Here is an 18,756-nt window from a genome sequence, read left to right as displayed (position 1 = left end):
TGCAAGGTAACATATGGAAAAAACCTTTGACAAACAACAAACAAACAAATTAGCTTGTTCCCGATTTCTTTGCAAAATGCTGTAGTTTTGACTAGTTTAACATATTTGATATGTGATGCTATTCATTCTCATTATGTTCTCCATTAACAGCTCTGACAAAAATAAATGTTATGAGGTGATCAGTAAGCTGTCTGATATCTATCAGTCTGATAAAGAATATTTAAAGGTATGTATTTAAAAGCACAATGCGTTCAATGGAAAAAAAAAATACATTTTTAAATGTTTTGTTCTTTTCACACATTTGAAATGTATTTGTATGTTTGGACATAGTTGGCAAAGGTTTGGCTGCAGCTCCTTCAGGTGAAAGAGGAAGAGGCAGTGGACAAGAAAGAGTTACTGCAGCTATGTCAACAGATGACCCAACTCCTCTCAGAATGCCTCAGTGAGGAAGAGCGGGACAGTGAAACGCAACAGCATGTAAGATATTTCCCCAAATGTGGACTTAGTCTCAGCAACGCATGTTTCTTTTTGTGTATGAACACTTCGCAACACATAGAAGTCCATCACCTCTAATTCTACTAGCCCTAAAGGTTTAGATCATATTTTTCTTAATGCTGTTTTTAGTGCACATATCTTTATGCCATCAGCCATTTGGTAACAGTTTTGTTTTGTTTGTGGTCATCAGTTAATCACAGCATTTGAGAAGGCCATGGTTCTCATGGATCCTGTACCAGGAGAGGAACACAAGAAGGTCTCAGCTGACTATGTCAAATGTCTCTCTAAAGTAAGCACACCTTATCTGATGTCTGGGTCACCACCACAGAAATTCATGGACAGTTAGAATGAATAAAAACAGGCCACCTGTGCAGTTATGTCCTTAATCAGCTGCTCATTCTGAATCTTCTCTTTCTGTAGCTGCCACAAGAAGAAGCCAAAATGAAAGAGGCTTGTGAGTCCATGCTGTCCCTCTACCCCAACCAAAGTTATCCTCTTGAAGTCCTTTGTTCTCACTACATCAAAACAGGTAACATACTGTTGGCTCGTTAAATCTAAAATCACAGAATGCAATGATTGATTTAGAGATATTATTATATTATACTGCAGTCATATTCAAGCATTGAGGGGAATCTTTGGCTTTTGGACTCAGTCTCACTCTTTATGCATGTTGTGTTTTTATTCAAAGGTGTTCAGAATGAGGACGCCGTTAGCTGTTTCTCCCGGCTCCTGGATCTGGTCCCTGGCAGTGGATTAGGTCACTTGGGTCTGGGCACCAAAGCACTGCAAGAAGGGAGGTTTAAAGATGCCATTAAGGACCTTGAACAGGGTTAGTGTGTCCATCAACAAAGAGTGTATTCTGTTCTTAATGTAAACTTGAACACTTGATACTGAGACATGCGCTCCGTTACATCTCTGTAGTTTAGAATTGTTGTGCTAACTAAACATGATCTGTCTCTTCTGTTTTTTAGGGTTGAAGAAAATGAGCTCCAGTACAGGATGGTGCAGTCTGGCTGATGCTCAGTTTAAAATGCAGAGATACTCAGACTGTGCTATGTCATGCTCGCAAGGTATGTTTAGTCTGCTGTATATCACTATGTTATCCAGGTGTAATCACCGATCCAGCTTGTCCGAAAGAATATGTCCATCAGACTTCATAAAGAGTTTGTTTAAAAAAAAAAAAAAAAAGCATTTGTGAATGAAATAATCATGTTTACCGCCATCTTCAAAGGGCAGCTATGTTTAGTCCCTTAAGCAGATAATGAACTTCACTGTGTGTCTGGTTCTCTTAGGTCTCACAGTGTGTGTCTCCGGAGACAAAGAGCTGAGGGTCAAACTGCTGAGGCTGAAGCTAGAGGCTTTAGTCAGGAGTGGAGGAGAGAAGGATGCAGACCTGGCTCTGGAGACTTTCTCACAGGTAATGTGATTGACTAGTACTCTGTTTATTCAGCATGTTGTATGTAATTGGGTGTAAAGTAATATAATAATCATTTATTCTGGGTTCAGTGCAAAGATATTTTGCAGTTGTAACCTTGGACATATTGTATATGTGTCACACTACATAATGTCTAAGTAAATATCAAGTCTATGTTTGTTGTTTTTCCATTTTAGATCCCAGATGCTGAAAAAGACCCAGTTCTAGTAGCCCTTAAAGGACGTGCATGCCTTAACAAGGGACAAGTTGATCAAGCACTTAAGGTTTAAAATCTTTTACCTACTGAACTCTGTCTGTGAAGATGTCAGATTTAATTTATGATACTATAGGAAACACAGTATTGCAATAAATTATGTATTTAATGTGTATCTTTCAGAACCTGGATAGTAATGACAATTTGAGATGAATTTCTGTGGAAAAGGAGAAAATTCGTTCTTGTATTAAAAACAATATATATTGATGCAAATTAAACTATTATGTCTCCCATAGGTGTCATCAGAGCTGGTGGCCTCTAACCCTAACCTGACCCAGGGTTTGGTACTGAGAGGACTGGCACAATTGGCTCAGGGCCAGCAGCAGCTGGCAGAGGAAAGGTAAAAACTGCGTGCTTTTCTGTGTGCATGTTTTTTAATCTGTGGCGCTCCATTTTCTTATACCTCGGTAAAATAAAACAATTCATTTGTGAGGTGCAAAAAAGTTTAGCTCTCCTAGGTGAACTTTTCTTTCTTGCTCTTCTGTTGTTTAGTTTCCTGAAGGCGGCTAGCCAGAGTCCAGACTGTGGAGAGTATTATTTCTTGCTGGGACGGCTCTACTGGGACATGGGAGAAGAGACCCGTAAAGACCGGAGCAAAGCCCATACACATTTGCTCAAGGTTAGTACAGTTATTATTGAAATGTTGTAATTTCTTTTGGCAGGTGAGGGAAATTTTATTTCACTATATGTTCATTTTAAAAACTAATTTCATCTCTAAATATTGATTGTCCAGTCTAGGGCTGTCACAATATCAGATTTTCACTACACAAATGAATATCTAAAGACAATTTTAATTAAAAAAAAGTATTGATTTCCAATAATAAATATATACATACATTTGCATAAAGCAATCATATTTGCCCACTCCTATAGTATGTTGATAAGAGTGTTAATTACTTGACAAATTTTCCTTTAAGTTACATTTTGAACAGATACAAAATATGCGGTTAATATGCAATTAATAGTGATTAAATATTTTAATCGATTGACAGCGCTTAAAAAAATAATAATAATCAGTCAAATTCATCTTTAACTTTGTTTATGTGGGTTTTGTCTCCTTTTTTTGCAAATGAATTACACTCACAATACAAGTGTAGGGACGGGAAGAGAGAGTCAACTGTATTTATATAAAATTATTTAAGAGGCGCTGGATTATTTACACAATATTATCATACATGTATTATTAACATGATATCAATATTTTTAAATATCACGGTTATTTTCAATACCGGTATATTGAGACGCCCCCAGTCCAGTCTATGAAAGATTAAATGAAATGTCAGAGTATGTTTTTTTTTGCCAGAAGTCAAGTGTCGTGCTGAATGGCAACTTAGTTTGAAAGTTTCATTTGTCCATTTCAGGCTGCAAAGTTAGACCCAAACCTTGGTTGTGTATTCCGCTACCTTGGACATTATTACCGGGAGGTGGCAAACGATCGTGGCCGGGCACGAGGCTGCTATAAGAAGGCCTTTGAGATGGACAACGATGATGCTGAGTCTGGAGCTGCCTCAGTGGATCTCAGTATGGAGCAGGACGACATGGTTAGTGAGCTTCCATGTGGGGTGTTCGCACTCTGTTTTGTTGTTATGGTATTTCCTCACAGGTATTGCCTCCCTTTTTGTCTTGACCCTTCCCATGCTCCTTTTCCCCTATCTTCCCTTTATATTCTCCCCTTCCTCTTTCCTAAAGGATTCTGCTTTAGCAATACTTCAGTCAGTGATTGAGAAAGCCACGCCAGGCTCAGCTAAATGGGCTTGGATGAGACGAGGGCTCTACTACCTGAAGGTCGGAGAGCATCAACAAGCCGTATCTGAGTAAGAGTTTCAGTAAATTGTTTTACCTTATGTCTAGATATTATAAGTGTATGAGCGTTGACCATTTAGTAAATGTTTACAGTCTGCAGGCAGCTCTGAGAGCAGATCCCGAGGACTGGGTGTGTTGGGAGTGTTTAGGTGAGGCCTACTTAAACCGCCGGAGCTTCACAGCCGCTCTAAAGGCCTTTGGTAAGGCCCATCAACTTCAGCCCTCCTCCATCTACAGCGTCTACCAGGCTGCTAGTATCAAACAGACCCTGGGCAAGTTCAACGAGGCGGTTGCAGAGTACTTGCAGATTACAGCGCAGCAGGATTATGTTCCTGCTCTTAAAGGTAGGTGTTTGTATCAATGCATCCAAGACCTTTACTTTGGTTTAATTTTATGCTTTATAATACATACCTCTGAGTCATATATCTGAATGTGGGCATTTAATCAGATTGGTATGATTTGTTGTGTAGGTCTGGGGGAGTGCCAACTGTCTCTGGCAAAAAGTTTAATGGAAGACTGCAGAGATGGGGGAGCCATTGACCTCATTCAGCAAGCCATACAGAACCTCTTCAGGTAATGTCTATACATTAGTTTACATTGCAGTATCACACACTCTTTGTCCGGTTTAATCAATCTATCCTTTCACATTTCTGTGCTCTTCAGAGCTGTGGAGTTGCGTCCAGACCTGTCCTGTTTGTGGAAGCTGCTGGGAGATGCTTGCACGGCAGTCTGCACTGTGTCGCCAAACAGAGGCCAGGTCCTAGTACCCGCCCTGCTGGCTGGTTTAGATCCCAGCACCCAGAGCCACACACTGAACCAGGCCCAGACACTCAAAGTTGGTGAGAGGTAAGACCACAAACAGGCATTTATAATGGCTTAATGGTCTTTTTGTTGCCCCTGTTGGCCAAGCATAGAGTCTGAACACTGAGCATTAAGTGCATCATGTTTTTATCTGCAGGTGTTATGCCCGTGCTCTGAAGCTGATGTCTGAGGTCCCCACCCTTTGGAATGACCTAGGACTCAACTATTACCATCAGTCCAGCCTACTCTGCTCTACAGAGGGAGACCATAACTCCTCATCTCTGCTCCTAGAGAAGGCCCAGCAGGTAATTCACACAGTCCTGCAGTTTTGCATTGTTTCCTCCCAGATGTGGTAATATAGGAGTTTTTTTTCCTCTCTCTTTTTAGTGTTTAAAAAAGGCCATCATGATGGACAGTGGGAACCATAGCTACTGGAATGCCCTGGGAGTGATTTCCATGAGCAAAGGTAATAAATTATACGCCACCTCATTCTTGTGAATAATAGTGGTCTACCCAATCGGGGAGGGCAGATTGATTCGTTGGTCAATGTGTACTTGACCCATCAATATTTCATTGGTAAAAAAAACAAAAACTCTCTTAAGTGCAGTATTGATGACATCCTCTAACTAGATTCAGTTGATAAAAAAACCCACTTTATTTTAAAATGAAAATGTTATATGTACCTTTACCTTTACATTTTATTTATCCTCATTGCTCTGCCCTTAGAAATGAACAATATAGGCCCACTGTCATAATACAAAGAACTATAGTCATCAGTTAGTGGAAAGCTCTAACTAGTATTGTATCAGACAAAAAAGGATAGACATTACATGGCATTCTGAATAATGTTAATCCATACTACTAAAGGCCTCAAGAAGTTTTTATGCCTCCGTGCTGGTGCCTCCTGTCTGTCTGTCTGTCTGTCTGTCTGTCTGTCTGTCTGTATGTCCATCCGTCTGCCTGTCCGTCTGTCTGTCCCATTCTCCTGAACATGATAGGGGGAATTTGTTCAAATTTGGCACAAATGTCCACTTGGACTGGAATTTGGAGGTCAAAGGTCAAGGTCACTGTGCCCTCACAAGACACATTTTTTGGCCATAACTCAAGAATTCTTATGCTAATTATGACAATTTCACACAAATGTCTAACAGGATAAAATGATGAAGTGATGACATTTTGGACAGACATGGATGTAAACTGCAACTTGACTGGTTGGCGGAGGGATACAACAGTGAGGCAGTAATTCTAGTTTCATTTTGTAGGAAGAAATACTCAAGTTATTACTCTCATTGAAATACAATTCAGTTCAATATTATTGGTTTGGGTAACCTACAGTCTAGCACACGTCTAGCACTTTGAATTTAGCCTGAGACATATTCAGTTAACACAGGCTTTTAACCACATAGCTTCTGTCCCAACCAGACTTGGTGCCCCACCTTTTGTATGTAGATACAACTTTTTCTCTCTGATGAATACAAATACGTTTTATTGATCTGTGTCACAGGAAGTGATGCAGTTCAATCACTCACTTTCTTTCTGCCACATCAGGTCTTGAGAACTTTGCTCTGGCTCAACATTGCTTCATCAAGTCCATACAAGTTGAACCAAATGTATGTACCGCACATTTATTCAGATGATGAATCGTATTATCAGAAACTCTTCTGATGCTCTTATGTGACTTTTTAATATTTTGTTACAGAATGTTGTTGCTTGGACCAACCTTGGTACCCTGTATTTAAAGAAGGACAATATAGAGGTGTGTGTGAGATCAATTTTCTTATATATTTGTTTTGTTTTTTATCATAGCTGGCATTTTCTTTGTTAAAGTCTAGTTTTATTTTCTTAGCTCGCACACGAGGCCTTCAAGATTGCCCAGTCACTGGAGCCGCTTTATGTCAACTGCTGGATCGGACAGGTACAAAGACATCCTAAAACAATGTTTAACGGTCACTGTAATTGACCACACTTGGCGATAATTGTGTCCAATAGTAAAGTCTTCTTCATTGCACACTCATACTATATTTCCTGTACTGCACAGTATATGCATATATACGAAACACAACATCAGGCAATCTAATGGTATAGCTAACAAGGAAAATGATAATTTGGTTTACTTGGTACACTTACACATACAGGTACACACTTACAAGTGTTTGGCAATGGTAAGGAATATGAAAGACGTGAGCTGGGTGAGATGCCTCGTGATGTTTTTGATGAGATGTAAAATGAGTACAGAGAAGAAACCATTTCTGGTATTTCTTAAGCAATTAGTATTAAGCAATATATATATATATATATATATTTAATTTAGCAATGCAAGGATCAGGTTCAATGTCAGTCGTAGGTAAGAAACACTATGTTCTTGGCTAAAATTTACTTTAATTTAATTCTGTTGGTTGAAATATAGTGTGCAAAGTTTGATTAGACTACTTGATCAGTGTGCTAGTATTCATAACACTGTCCTTGGTCTATTTATCTGTCTAAATGATAGTTTTGTCCCTTTGTCCTCCTACCAGGCGCTGATAGCAGAGAGAGTGGGAAGCTATGACACCATGGATCTTTTCAGGCACACCACTGAACTCAGCTCACATGTACGTGACTTCCCACAACCACTGGGGTTGCTTTTGTAATACCCACTCATTATCTGGCTAATAACAGTTTAATCTTTGCTTCAACTTTCACTGTGACTGTGCTACATTTTAAGCTATAATCCTTTTTGCTGCTTCTAGCAAGTGATTAGGGGTGATAAACCACAATGAAACAATGTGTATTCCTTGCCTTTCTCTACTTTTTCCTCCCTCTTCATCTACATCTCTCTACCTTTCATCTTTCCCCGGCAGATGGAGGGAGTGAAAGGTTATGCCTACTGGGTATGTTCCACCCTGCTGGATAAGAGCAACAGGGACTCTGAACTGTACCGCTACAACATAGTCCAGATGAATGCCATCTCTGCTGCTCAGGTGGCCCTCAGCAAGTACACAGGTACAGCATCTTATCTGTGTGTGTTGACATGCACGCAGGGTCCACAGATCCCGTGGTTGTATTTGGGTCACATGTTAGAAACCAATGTGACATTAAGTGTCTTTTGCATCCCTCCCAGAGAGGATCCAGTCTGATCCTGATGCCTTCATTATGCTTGGCTTCCTGAATGAGCATCTGCAGCTGAAGAGGCAGGCCTTACAGGCTTACAAAAGGTACATTCACTGACTCTGAAGGCTCACAGATGAGGCAGTGTACCATGAAAAGAATGAGAGACAACTTGTTCTTCTATTTTATCTATAAAAAAAAAACACAATTCAGCACATATTTGTATCCAAGTTACCTTTCTAAATCTTAACTCTCTTTCCTCAGAGCTGTTGAACTGCTTCAGTCCATGTCCTCGACAGAAGAGCTGGCTTTTGCTCTGGGCAGCTATGGCCGTGCTTTGTGGTAACAACCAGCTGTCTCATTACCATGTACTTTAACCATCTTTTACAACAAAATACCCCAAACTACATTCTTTGTATGTCCTGCTTCGTTTTTTGCAGCACCTCAGGCCAGTCCGAGGAGGCGGTGCGTGTTTATAATTCCACTCCACTGCAGGAGCTCAGTGATCTAGTCGGGCTGGCTCTGGCCTACTGCAGGGCCGGACTCATCCCAGAGAGCATCAACGGTGAGGACTGGGAGATGCACTGAAATCAGATATTGTGTTTAAATGCCAGAGTGACTGTGATTAAATAGTTTTGTGTGTACTTTAGCCTATGAACGTGCCTTGGCTGTGGCTTCCAGTGAGAAGGAGAAGGCTTATATCCTGACAGCTCTGGCACTGCTTCAGCACCGGCAGGGTAACCTAGACTCAGCCAAGACTCTGCTGTTTAAATGGTGAGTCCACAGTGTTGTCTGGACCGTACCAGTGGTTTTGTAATAATAATAATAATACTTAAAGTATGCATCCGTCTGCTTCCTGCCTCCACAGCTCGATGTTAAAGGAGCCAATCTCCGAGTCTCTTCTGTGTTTATGTGCCCTGGGATTGGTCCACAGTGATGCTACACTAGCAGCTGCTGCCCTGACGGAGCTGCTGAAGCAAGGTAAAGCCTCTGGCAATGTTGTAGAGCAGCGGTGTCTGCTCACCTGCGCCTTGCTCGCCCTGCAGGGCAACTACAGCGCGGTGCAAAGAGAGGCTTCCAGAGCTGTACACAGGTAAACTGCTTGCTGATATTGTTTAGAGTACCTTACTGATGTGCTGAACCCTACAATAACATAATTTGACTTCTAAAAAGACCAATTATACAGCAGTGTGATCAAACTGCACTTTTGACATTAAAGGCCAGATTTAATTAGCTTTTTTCACCCTATTTTGCATGCATTTTGTGGATGATTGCACAAAAGATCAACAGTACAATAGTTCCCCAGACAGTGTAGCAACATATCATACACATAATAATTCTTAGCGTCTTTTTTTATGGTAAAAAGCCTATACATGTGGGACAAATTCTACAAACAAACTCTTCGTTTGTCTTATTATTCTGTCTTATTTACAGTAATCCTGGAAACCCATCTCTGTGGGCCTTGCTGTCCAGGCTGGTACCACAATACTACCCCAAGAAGGCAAATGTAAGGCTGCATACGCACTCAGACAATTACACACATGATCTCGAGCACAGACCCAGGAAATCTGTTATATATCTATATCTATTATAATCTATTATACTCTACTCGCACATGTTTAATTGAGCAGCCACATCCACCTTTGCTGTCGTGCTGCTGGACAGTTGGAGTGGAAGGGTTCATGGTTTTGTCTTCTTTGTGTTTCAGGGTGGAGCGATGGCTGGTCATGTTGCCTGTCTCTCCAGTATGACCCAAGGAAAGGTGAAACAGTGACTATATATTTATATTGAAATGGCTTTTTGTATCTTTATCTGTCATGTTCTCTGTCTTTTTTTTTTTTTTTACACTTTTGCTTTTACCTCACTGCCATTAGAGGTAAAAAATATTAGGTTATTTTAAACTTTGTAGTATGTAATCTATTTCACACTGTAGATATGTCAGCATCCAACATTCATTTTTAGGGTACAACACTGTCAATACTGTCTTTGGTATCTTTGCCACACTGTTTGCATATGAAACTGAGCTGATCTAACTCGTGTCCTGCAGAGGGCGTTGCTGTACAGTGGAGTGAACCAGCTGGCTAATGGGAGACACTCTGGAGAGGACCCTCACAGGAATGCACTGAAGACTATGCAGAGAGCTGTCATGCTCTGTCCTGGTATAAATACACACACACACACACACACACACACACATACATAAAGGCATTAAACTACCTCACAAACAGCCACACACGCTGAAAAAGAAAGATGAAATAGATGTCTTGGAAAACTAATCAGTCGTGAAGAAGTGAGGAGAAAGTCAGTATTAGGAAATACATTTGTGTAAATTCTCTTATTTAGATGAATTCTAGTGAAATACTGTGTGTACAGCAACTGTGAGAACCTTCTTCTAGTGAATTGCAGCTTTGAGGCACAGAGAGGCTTGTCTATGTTTATCCCTATTCCATAAATGTAAAGCTACCTTAGACCTTACTGTGAGATGTCCATGTGACCTGAGTCTCCACTCTTCTCTCTGCTTTCAGATGATCCAGCAACATGGGCGGGATTAATGGCTGCCTGTCACACAGAAAACACCTCCTGTTATCTTTCAGGCTCTGCTCCTTGCAGACGAGGATTGGAGCAAACCCTCATGTCAGTGGTTTCTGAGAAAGGTGTGTGCATTGCCGGGTTATTATCGTAAACTAAAACCGAAACTAAAACGAAAAAGCACTGAATGATATTGTTAGTAAACTGAAACGAAATAAAAACATTATCCTTAAGAAAAACTAAACAAAAACGGACTTTGAAAACTAACTAAACCTAAATTAAAATGAAACTGATAAATTAAAACAAAAATAAAATAATAATAATTGAAAATTCAAAACTATTATAACATTGGTGCGTGTGTGTGTTTTATGGTGTTATTTTGTGTGTGTGTTTGAGTGTGTAACGGACACCTTTCTGTATCCCAGTGCATAATGTGGAGGAGATCGAGCGCCCTCTAGCCCAGACTCTAGAAGGCTGGGTACTACAACAGGCAGTGACTGGTCTCATGCTGGGGGGACAGCTGGAACAAGCAGAAGCCCTCTGCTCACAGGTGGGATATAAACACACTTTCACACACAACCTTAATATTATTATCTGATTTACTTCATTGTAGAAAGGGTTCGACTTGTTTCAGTCAGAAATGAACACAGATGAAGTAATAGGTTAAACGTGGGGCCTCTTCTGTCCATCTTCATGCTCTGCCTGCTCTGTCCCAGGTGCTGAATGTTTCTCCTGAACACCCAGCGGTGATGCTGTCACTGAGACAGGTGCAGTGTCAGCGCCTCCTCCTGGCCGGTGGCGGTACTGTCCTCCCAGACTCTGTGCTGGAGCAACTAAACAACACAGTGATGATGAACCCCACCAACCTCGGGGCATGGCACGTACGTGGACACACAAGCTATTATGTTTTAATTTCAAGCACTAGTTGTTTAATGGTACAACCCCTTAAACAGCGCTGCACCACATTGTTCACACAGACATATTCTACTAAACTCTGTCACATAGCGAGGCTTGAAAATATTTATGGCTTGGATGGTCACTTGTTTTTAGTGTTGAGGTCAGTGAAATGATGAGGGTTTTTTTTTTTTCTCCTCACCACAAATGCCCATTTTGTCTTTCTTCCACTGAGACACTGGCCTAATGAAGACCATTCCTGTGCCTTTTTTGAGACCTCATACTGCTGCTCTCAAGATCAAATGGCTACTACCAGCAGGGGGGAAGCAGCAAAGACTCCAGGCTCTCTCTGTAGAGCCGCCCGGGAACATATTGGCAGATTGTAGCCGTGGTTAATGACCACCAATGTTACACTATAAATGTGGAGTTAAAATGTGTAGCAATATCACAATGTCATAGTTTGTTCTGTACAAGCATAGACCAATTACATATAGTCCTTTCTGAATCAACATGCATTCAACAATTTGAATGTAATGATAGCAAATGAATTGTCCATGCTATTTCTGTTAGTCCTTATATTTGTGGATTTCATAATTTATTTAGCTTTAGAGTAATAAAGTAAAGATTTGGCTTCTTGTTATTATAATAATTGAGAATTCATTGTATCATATTACTAGCTGAACATACTTGCATTTCTCTACTCGTAGTTTTATATTCGCTTCAACCTTAAGTGAAAGGCAGAGCATTACTTTCAGTGATTATTAGATGTTAACTCTTGAGTGATTTAAGAAAAAATGATCACATCCTTTGACCTCTTTCTCTCTAATCTTTATCTCACATTGCCTCTAACAATCTCTTCTATGCCCCTCTTCCTTCACCTCAATTTTCACCTCTGTAAATTTCACATTCTCACCTTTACTCCCACTCATTCTTGATCTTCCTATCACTCTCCTACTCTCCTTCTCTCAGTGGCTGGCTGAGGTGTATCGTAGCCAGGGCCTGCTGGTCCAGGCAGTCATGGCTTACAGGCAGAGCCTGCAGCTGGCCTCACAGCTCGGCCTGCACAGCAGCCAGGTAGCCAGCCTGCTGCGACTAGCCCTGCTAGCCTTAGGACCCTGTATGGTGAGTTCCTGCGTAGGATGCAACATGAATACAGATTTAGAATAATCCAAATTTAGGGTGATAAAGTACAGCTATTACAGCACAACTATCTGAGATCTTTTTTCCTGCAATACTGTGGCAATGAATAAGAAATATAAAGGTATTGCAAAATAAAGGTTAAAATTAGCACTATGTAAGGATGGTAGAAGGGTTCGTCTTTTGCCCCAGGAGTAATGTTTTAGCAATATTGTTTTAGACTAATGACGAGAAGACTTGCATATTACTACGCATACACAAGCCCAGAGGCAGCGCAGTGGGCAGAAACAACGTAGAGGAGATGAAAGATGGGTGAATATCCAGCAGTATTATAGGATCAGCAGCTAAGGCCAAGTGGAAAAACAAACAAGACAAGAAGCTGCCTTTGAGATTTATCTGGAGGGGATGTGTTTTTTTTTTTTAGTCCACTGCTCACAGGACAGCAAATCCCACAGTGAAATACAATGCTTTTTTTATTTGACATTTTTTCTGTGAGTATCATCTAATATTGTTTATAGCCACTGCTCCTCTGAGAGCAGTTACTGACACAGTAGGCAGGTGTTGCAGACATTATTACAGCATTCAAAGTTTAGTAGATGAATAAAAGTTAATGTTGTGTGTGCTTCTCGCTAGTTTTATTCTTAACCCCGTGTGATCTGATCTCTCAGGCGGGCGTCCCAAGAAACGACTGGACGGACATGATACTAGAAGCCACCACTGAGGTCTTGAAGCTGGGTTCCTGCCCTATGGCCCTCCTTTTCCAAGCCCTGCTCCAGTATGTGACCAAGATGCCTACCAGGTCAGTGCTTCTCACTGTGTTGTGTTTCCTCTGCAGCAGGTAGTATGCAAATGCACGTTGCAGGTGTGTGGGTTGTTCTGTGTAGATATGGAAATGATTTTATCCCATTGCCTTGTAAGTGTAATATATCATCTAAAGTGATTAAATGAATCTTAAGATTCCTGAAACTTCAGATTTATGCCCCCATCTGTCTTTCCAAGATGTTGGTACTTTTGAAACTGCAGAGCAATTTACAAAGCAAAGTTTTCCTGCCCGGAACATAATAGCCTTCTGTCACTATCTCACAGGCCTGCCAGGACACTTAATTAGAACGCTACATTCAACAGAGAGCTGAGGAGAACGAATATGCCAATCATGAACTGGCCAATTTCCTTTAGAGATGCTGCAGGAACTCCCCTGTGCCAACAGCATAATCACAGAATCAAAGGCCCTTTCACGCCTGAGACGATTTCATTTTATCACATATAAAACAAAGAGAACGCTTATAGGACCAGACAGCAGAAGTACAGTTGTGCCAGCTCATTTCAGCAACAAACCAGATCATATTCCATATGTTAAGAGCAAATTAGCCTAAGAGTCATTTACATCAACACAGGCAGCGCAATAAAGAATACTCATTACATGTTTCCTGCTCATTTCATTCACTAATTCCACTCCTAAATGTTGGCCTGGGTGTATAAGTACGACGGAGTATTAGGGCCACATTCAGGGAAAAAATAATCTGAGATTAAAGTCATAATATTACGAGAAAAAAGTCGTAATTTAATGAGAATAAAGTCATACTATTTCAAGAAAAAAAAGTTGTAATATTACAAGAATAAAGTCATAACTTTACGAGAAAAAAAAGGTAATTTCCTCCTCAACAAAAGAGACAATTTCCCCGAGGTCCGTGTGGTTCTTTCTTCGGAATAAATGCAGTTTCTTGCAGAATCTTTTCAAGGTCCTGATACTTAGGATAATGTGGTGCTGATTAAGTATTTTGTTATTTGTGAAACCTATACTAAAGTATAGGTTCACAAGATGCTCCACGTTCCTCATTTTCACTCAGGCGGCACGCTGCTCTATTTCCCCTCTACCGAAGTAAAAAAAACACGTAAAATTCTACTTTATAATATGACTTTATTCTCATAATACTACGACTTTTTTTCTTGTAAACTTCTGATTTTATTCTCATAATGTTACGACTTTTTTTCTCGGAAAGTTGTGACTTTATTGTCATAATATTATGACTTTTTTTCTCATAAACCTATGACTTAATTCTCGAAATCTCAGATTTTTTTTTTTTCCTCAGTGTGGTCCTAATACTCTGTCGTATATAAGACATCCAGACAATGAAAGTAACAAGTAATAAAGCTCATGTTATACCTTTGTCTGTTTCTGCGCGTGTCTTCTGCAGGGAAACGAGGCGTTTGTTGGAGAGGCTGGCTTACACTCAAGACTACCCAGTGACAGTGGTGCAGGTGGCCAGCTGGTACCTCCTCAGACACTTGCACGCCAAAAACGACCAGGAGCTAATGAATGTGAGCACACAGCTGCCTCACACCTACACTGACACAAGATTGAATCATTTTTGTGGTGATACATATTAATTCCATCCATGACTTCAGTAGAAACAGTGTGTGAAACTGTAACTAGTCCTACTTGTGTTCTTACATCTTACGTATCGGTTGTGTATTTTCACCACAAATTTGATAGTGAACTTATTTTATCACCTTTTTTTTTGCAGGTCCTTTTGCAACACACCAAACTGAATGGAGACCAAAGACTGCTGGAGTTTCATTCACTGCTTGCTTCTACGTCAGATTGAATTTTTGCAAGTTTACAAATACATCACTATGAACTCATGCAGCTTAGCGAGTTTATTCACCGGCTGAAATAATCACTAATACAGCTTTTCTGGGTTTTAAATATGAAATCATATCAAATGCACATTATGGGTCTGATATCATCATATTTATTGGCATTAAATGATTCTTTGGTTTTACGTTATACAGTGTTCAGGAAAGCATCAACTCAGCAAATCAAAATGTTGAGCTTTATCACATATTATTTCAAAATGGACTTCAATAAAGGCATCTTGCTCAAAAACAAAAAGATAGTCTCATCTCGATTGCACCCTGACGCATGCTGATCAGTCAATACAACGAGAATGGAGTACATCATTATAGTGAACTTCAGTATGAACGGTACGTCAATTCATACAAAAGGACTCCGCAGATAACGTACAGAGATAACACAGCGGGAGGAAAAGTAGAAACTTTGATCATGTTTCATAAGTATGATTACAACCTGAGCTTCGTTCCATCTGTTTTCCAGGCACTTAACACGCTCTCAGACGCCAGGACAGACATGCTTGGTCATGAGAGCGCAGATGTTTTGCCCACAGCCCCAACACGGTTGCTTGATGTGTGGAGAACCCTGCTTAGTCTTCCTCTTACACACTGAACACGCACGTGCAGCACCCACGACGACTCCATTTTTTAGACTATTAGCTACAAGCTGCTTAAGCTCTGCCAGTAGGGTGTCTGGTGCCTGTGCAATGCCTGTGACCTTTACTCTTTTGGGGTCAAACACACAATCCTCCTCTAGGCCACTGGGCACGGCTACCATGCCACAATTCGGGGGCACCCAAGCAGTGTCATAGCCCTGCGTGTTCCAGGTGTACTGCATGGGGTGGTTGTCCTTGTCAATACGCTTGACACGGCCCAGATGCACGCGTAACTCAAGGACCACGCGGTCTGAAGCGTTATTACGCAATGGATAACGTGCAGCTTTTGTCTTATCACGACTGACATACACGCCCGGTCCCAGCATGCCACCCGATGACTGCCGAAAGCCATTGGCAATGATGAGCCGTGCATTGGCAACGCTGGTGCCATGGAACATGGTGTAGACACCGCGGTCTTTGGGCTCCTGAGACGCCCCCAGCTCCACACGAGGAGAGTCATCGTCATAGGTCACCTCCCAGCCAAAGAACGGCAGCGACATCATGTTTTTTTATCAAGGGGGATGCTGTTCAAGACTAGCGGCTCTGTGAGAAATAAATGCAAAAAAATGGCATCATGTTATTACAGATTCAAGAGTGATTGAGTGAGTGTTTTAAAATGTATTGGGTGTAGCTTTAATTCTTTAGTGGACATGGTGTCATGTGTGGTGGGTGGACAGTGTTGCACCAAAATTCTGTGACCCAATTAACATTTTATTATGACAAGCAGCCAGGGAATGAAATTGGCACCTGCCACCTACCAATTAACGGTCAATGTTGGTTGTGGCAGGTGAAAATTGCAGGTCACCTGCCACCATGGCAGACAGGTTTTCCTAATATTAAGAAATATTATTTTTGAAAAGCAATTCTAATGCCTAAATTAAATATATGGTAACACTTAATTTTACAGGTCCACAAATTTCATGGTAATTAGGTGATAATTAGCAAGTAACCAATTTGAAATTTCTTTGGAATTACTGCCAAATTACCCCAATATTTACCTATACATTTATTTAAAATAACTTTACAATAAACATTATTTAATAATTATATTCCGCTATTTCCCAATAGCTGGTAATTAATTTAACACATTTCCAGGAAAAGAATACAAAGTTAATTGATCTGCTTTATTTCCATGTCTGCTGGTAAATAGATAATAATTAGCAAATAACTTCTTTGAAATTTCTTTAAAAACTCTGAATCATTACATTAGCTACCAGGTTACATTTGTGTAGACAATAAGTCACACAATGGTGAGATTTGTGCTGATCAGAAGTGTCTTCTATTAGTTTTGGTGATATGTTCAGTGACCTGCCACAGTGGCAAGTGAGCAAAAAGGTTCATTTCAGACCCTGCAAGCAGCTGTTGCCTCCTTCATTAGGCACAGGGTCACAATTTTTGATAGTTAATGACAACAGAAACTGTAGTGGCTGTCTATTTAAAACTAACATCTGTCGTGTTTGATACTCGGTACATAACTTTAGAAATCAGAGCTAAGTTACTAACATTTGTGACCCTATCTAAATACCATAGCTAGTTAGGTATTGTGCTGGTGATGTTCTCTAACGTTAAATGTAGCGTTAATGAGTTATAATGTCGTTTAAACTCATGACTTCACGTTAACTAGTAAGTGAGCAAACCTTACCGTCAGTGGAGTTGTTTTCTCTCTGACTTCAAGTTTCACTTTCTGTTCTTTAAGTTAGCTCTGTGGGTGTGTCATCGAGTTGGACTTTCACCTCATACATGGACATGTATAAGTACATGACTTTCAGTCCGCGGTAACATGGCCGGTTAGCTCAGTTGGTTAGAGCGTGGTGCTAATAACGCCAAGGTCGCGGGTTCGATCCCCGTACTGGCCAGCACTTCTTTTTTTACTATTTTTATTTTTCTTATATATTGCCTTGTATCCCAGAAGCTGCCGTTGAAAATTGGCAAATAATACCCTTTAAAGATACAAGATAATCCCACTTAGCTGTTTAAGATATTTGTTTTACCTTGATATAGAACTGATTTTAGGCACAAATGTACTGTATTACATTTCCTGTCAGCTGCATGAATTAGAAGAAGGAGGCTGGAATATCAACTGGGCAAGAGCCATTTCAACCCAGGGGCTGCAAAAAGCCCCGGGTTCACTGTGTAGCAATAGGTTTTTGGTGATCTGATCAATTGTAACTTTGTCTGACATGATTAAGGTACTGCTTTAGCAGCCTACTGTACCTGACCTTGAGGCTGTCTCCCCAGTGTCTTAATCTAGCTTTAAGGGCTTAATTATCTCAAAGGATGTTTTGCTTACGGTGCATATTCCTAAATTTAGTTTGTGTTTAATCATATTACCACACAGCAAACTTGGGGCCAGGTCGTATTCGAGGAATACTGTATTAAGTGTACAGGGGCGTGTGCACTTTGGCTGGGCAATATATTGATATTGTATTGATATTGGGATATGAGACTAGATATCGTCTTAGATTTTGGATATCGTAAAATATCGTAACATGGCTTAAGTGTCGTCTTTTCCTGGTTTAAAAGGCTGCATTGTTGTAAAGTGATGTAATTTACTAGACTGTTCTATTCGCCTTTACCCACTTAATCATTATAATCACATTACTGATGATTATTTATCAAAAATATCATTGTGTAAATATTTTGTGAAAGCACAAAAAGTTAACCCTGCAATATCGTCGCAATATTGATATTGAGGTATTTGGTGAAAAGTACTGTGATATTTAATTTTCTCCATATTACCCATTCCTAGTGAGCACTACAAGCTCATTTTTGCCCTGCGGCTCCCAAGCAGCTTAATCCGATCGTGGTGATGATGTGGTGAGGAAGGCCGAGTGCTAAGGCCTTCTTCTCCTTTTTCCTTCTTGTATAATAGTGGTGTCATAACAAGGCTGTTACATTTTGTTTCTCCCATTGCTCTGCCCTTAGAAATGAAACTACACGAGTTTGTGTTATGTAAAGTGTAAAACTCTATTTTTGTATCAGCCTGAAAAAAAGACTATTTTATAGTACAGCCTTTCCTCATGTCTTCAGTTATA

The 18,756-nt window shown here is 40.4% G+C and overlaps 2 protein-coding genes and 1 non-coding gene across 4 annotated transcripts in view; 2 read left to right on the top strand and 1 right to left on the bottom strand.

Moving 5' to 3' along the window:
* ttc37 (tetratricopeptide repeat domain 37) overlaps positions 1-15,315 on the top strand; it is a 16,787-nt gene extending 1,472 nt beyond the window's left edge. For both annotated transcript variants that reach the window (XM_037777637.1, XM_037777638.1), the window contains exons 4-41: positions 1-6; positions 151-226; positions 331-477; positions 686-784; positions 916-1,024; positions 1,184-1,324; positions 1,467-1,565; positions 1,788-1,912; positions 2,107-2,193; positions 2,420-2,523; positions 2,676-2,802; positions 3,545-3,724; positions 3,873-3,997; positions 4,080-4,330; positions 4,457-4,559; positions 4,650-4,832; positions 4,945-5,092; positions 5,175-5,253; positions 6,336-6,397; positions 6,487-6,543; positions 6,634-6,702; positions 7,304-7,378; positions 7,628-7,769; positions 7,888-7,981; positions 8,139-8,216; positions 8,315-8,439; positions 8,525-8,648; positions 8,743-8,967; positions 9,309-9,381; positions 9,583-9,636; positions 9,922-10,033; positions 10,400-10,528; positions 10,829-10,953; positions 11,120-11,284; positions 12,267-12,419; positions 13,103-13,233; positions 14,630-14,753; positions 14,960-15,315. The exon at positions 1-6 is cut by the window's left edge and continues 86 nt beyond it. In XM_037777637.1, the coding sequence (XP_037633565.1) occupies positions 1-6; positions 151-226; positions 331-477; positions 686-784; positions 916-1,024; positions 1,184-1,324; positions 1,467-1,565; positions 1,788-1,912; positions 2,107-2,193; positions 2,420-2,523; positions 2,676-2,802; positions 3,545-3,724; positions 3,873-3,997; positions 4,080-4,330; positions 4,457-4,559; positions 4,650-4,832; positions 4,945-5,092; positions 5,175-5,253; positions 6,336-6,397; positions 6,487-6,543; positions 6,634-6,702; positions 7,304-7,378; positions 7,628-7,769; positions 7,888-7,981; positions 8,139-8,216; positions 8,315-8,439; positions 8,525-8,648; positions 8,743-8,967; positions 9,309-9,381; positions 9,583-9,636; positions 9,922-10,033; positions 10,400-10,528; positions 10,829-10,953; positions 11,120-11,284; positions 12,267-12,419; positions 13,103-13,233; positions 14,630-14,753; positions 14,960-15,040 (4,387 nt within the window). In that variant the 3' untranslated portion in view covers positions 15,041-15,315. The remainder of the gene's footprint in view (positions 7-150; positions 227-330; positions 478-685; positions 785-915; positions 1,025-1,183; positions 1,325-1,466; positions 1,566-1,787; positions 1,913-2,106; positions 2,194-2,419; positions 2,524-2,675; positions 2,803-3,544; positions 3,725-3,872; positions 3,998-4,079; positions 4,331-4,456; positions 4,560-4,649; positions 4,833-4,944; positions 5,093-5,174; positions 5,254-6,335; positions 6,398-6,486; positions 6,544-6,633; positions 6,703-7,303; positions 7,379-7,627; positions 7,770-7,887; positions 7,982-8,138; positions 8,217-8,314; positions 8,440-8,524; positions 8,649-8,742; positions 8,968-9,308; positions 9,382-9,582; positions 9,637-9,921; positions 10,034-10,399; positions 10,529-10,828; positions 10,954-11,119; positions 11,285-12,266; positions 12,420-13,102; positions 13,234-14,629; positions 14,754-14,959) is intronic.
* Positions 15,172-17,500, bottom strand: LOC119492844. The gene is made up of 2 exons (XM_037777660.1): positions 17,364-17,500; positions 15,172-16,264 (listed from the first exon to the last, which is right to left on the bottom strand). Exon 2 carries the CDS (start codon positions 16,222-16,224, stop codon positions 15,565-15,567), a length of 660 nt encoding a protein of 219 aa, XP_037633588.1. The 5' UTR covers positions 16,225-16,264; positions 17,364-17,500; the 3' UTR covers positions 15,172-15,564.
* A 3-nt stretch (positions 17,501-17,503) lies between these two features.
* trnai-aau lies at positions 17,504-17,577 on the top strand. Its single transcript has one exon. It is a non-coding gene; the product is annotated as a tRNA-Ile (tRNA).
* The last annotated feature ends 1,179 nt before the right edge of the window (positions 17,578-18,756 follow it).

Source organism: Sebastes umbrosus, chromosome 8, assembly GCF_015220745.1.
Source record: "Sebastes umbrosus isolate fSebUmb1 chromosome 8, fSebUmb1.pri, whole genome shotgun sequence".
Classification (NCBI taxonomy): domain Eukaryota; kingdom Metazoa; phylum Chordata; class Actinopteri; order Perciformes; family Sebastidae; genus Sebastes; species Sebastes umbrosus.
The sequence above is the reverse complement of the archived record's forward strand: the minus strand, read 5'-3'. Positions and strand labels throughout refer to the sequence as shown.

Coding starts and splice junctions, on each gene's coding strand:
- LOC119492844 (XM_037777660.1), bottom strand. CDS start 16,224: ATGATGTCGCTGCCGTTCTTTGGCTGGGAGGTGACCTATGACGATGAC.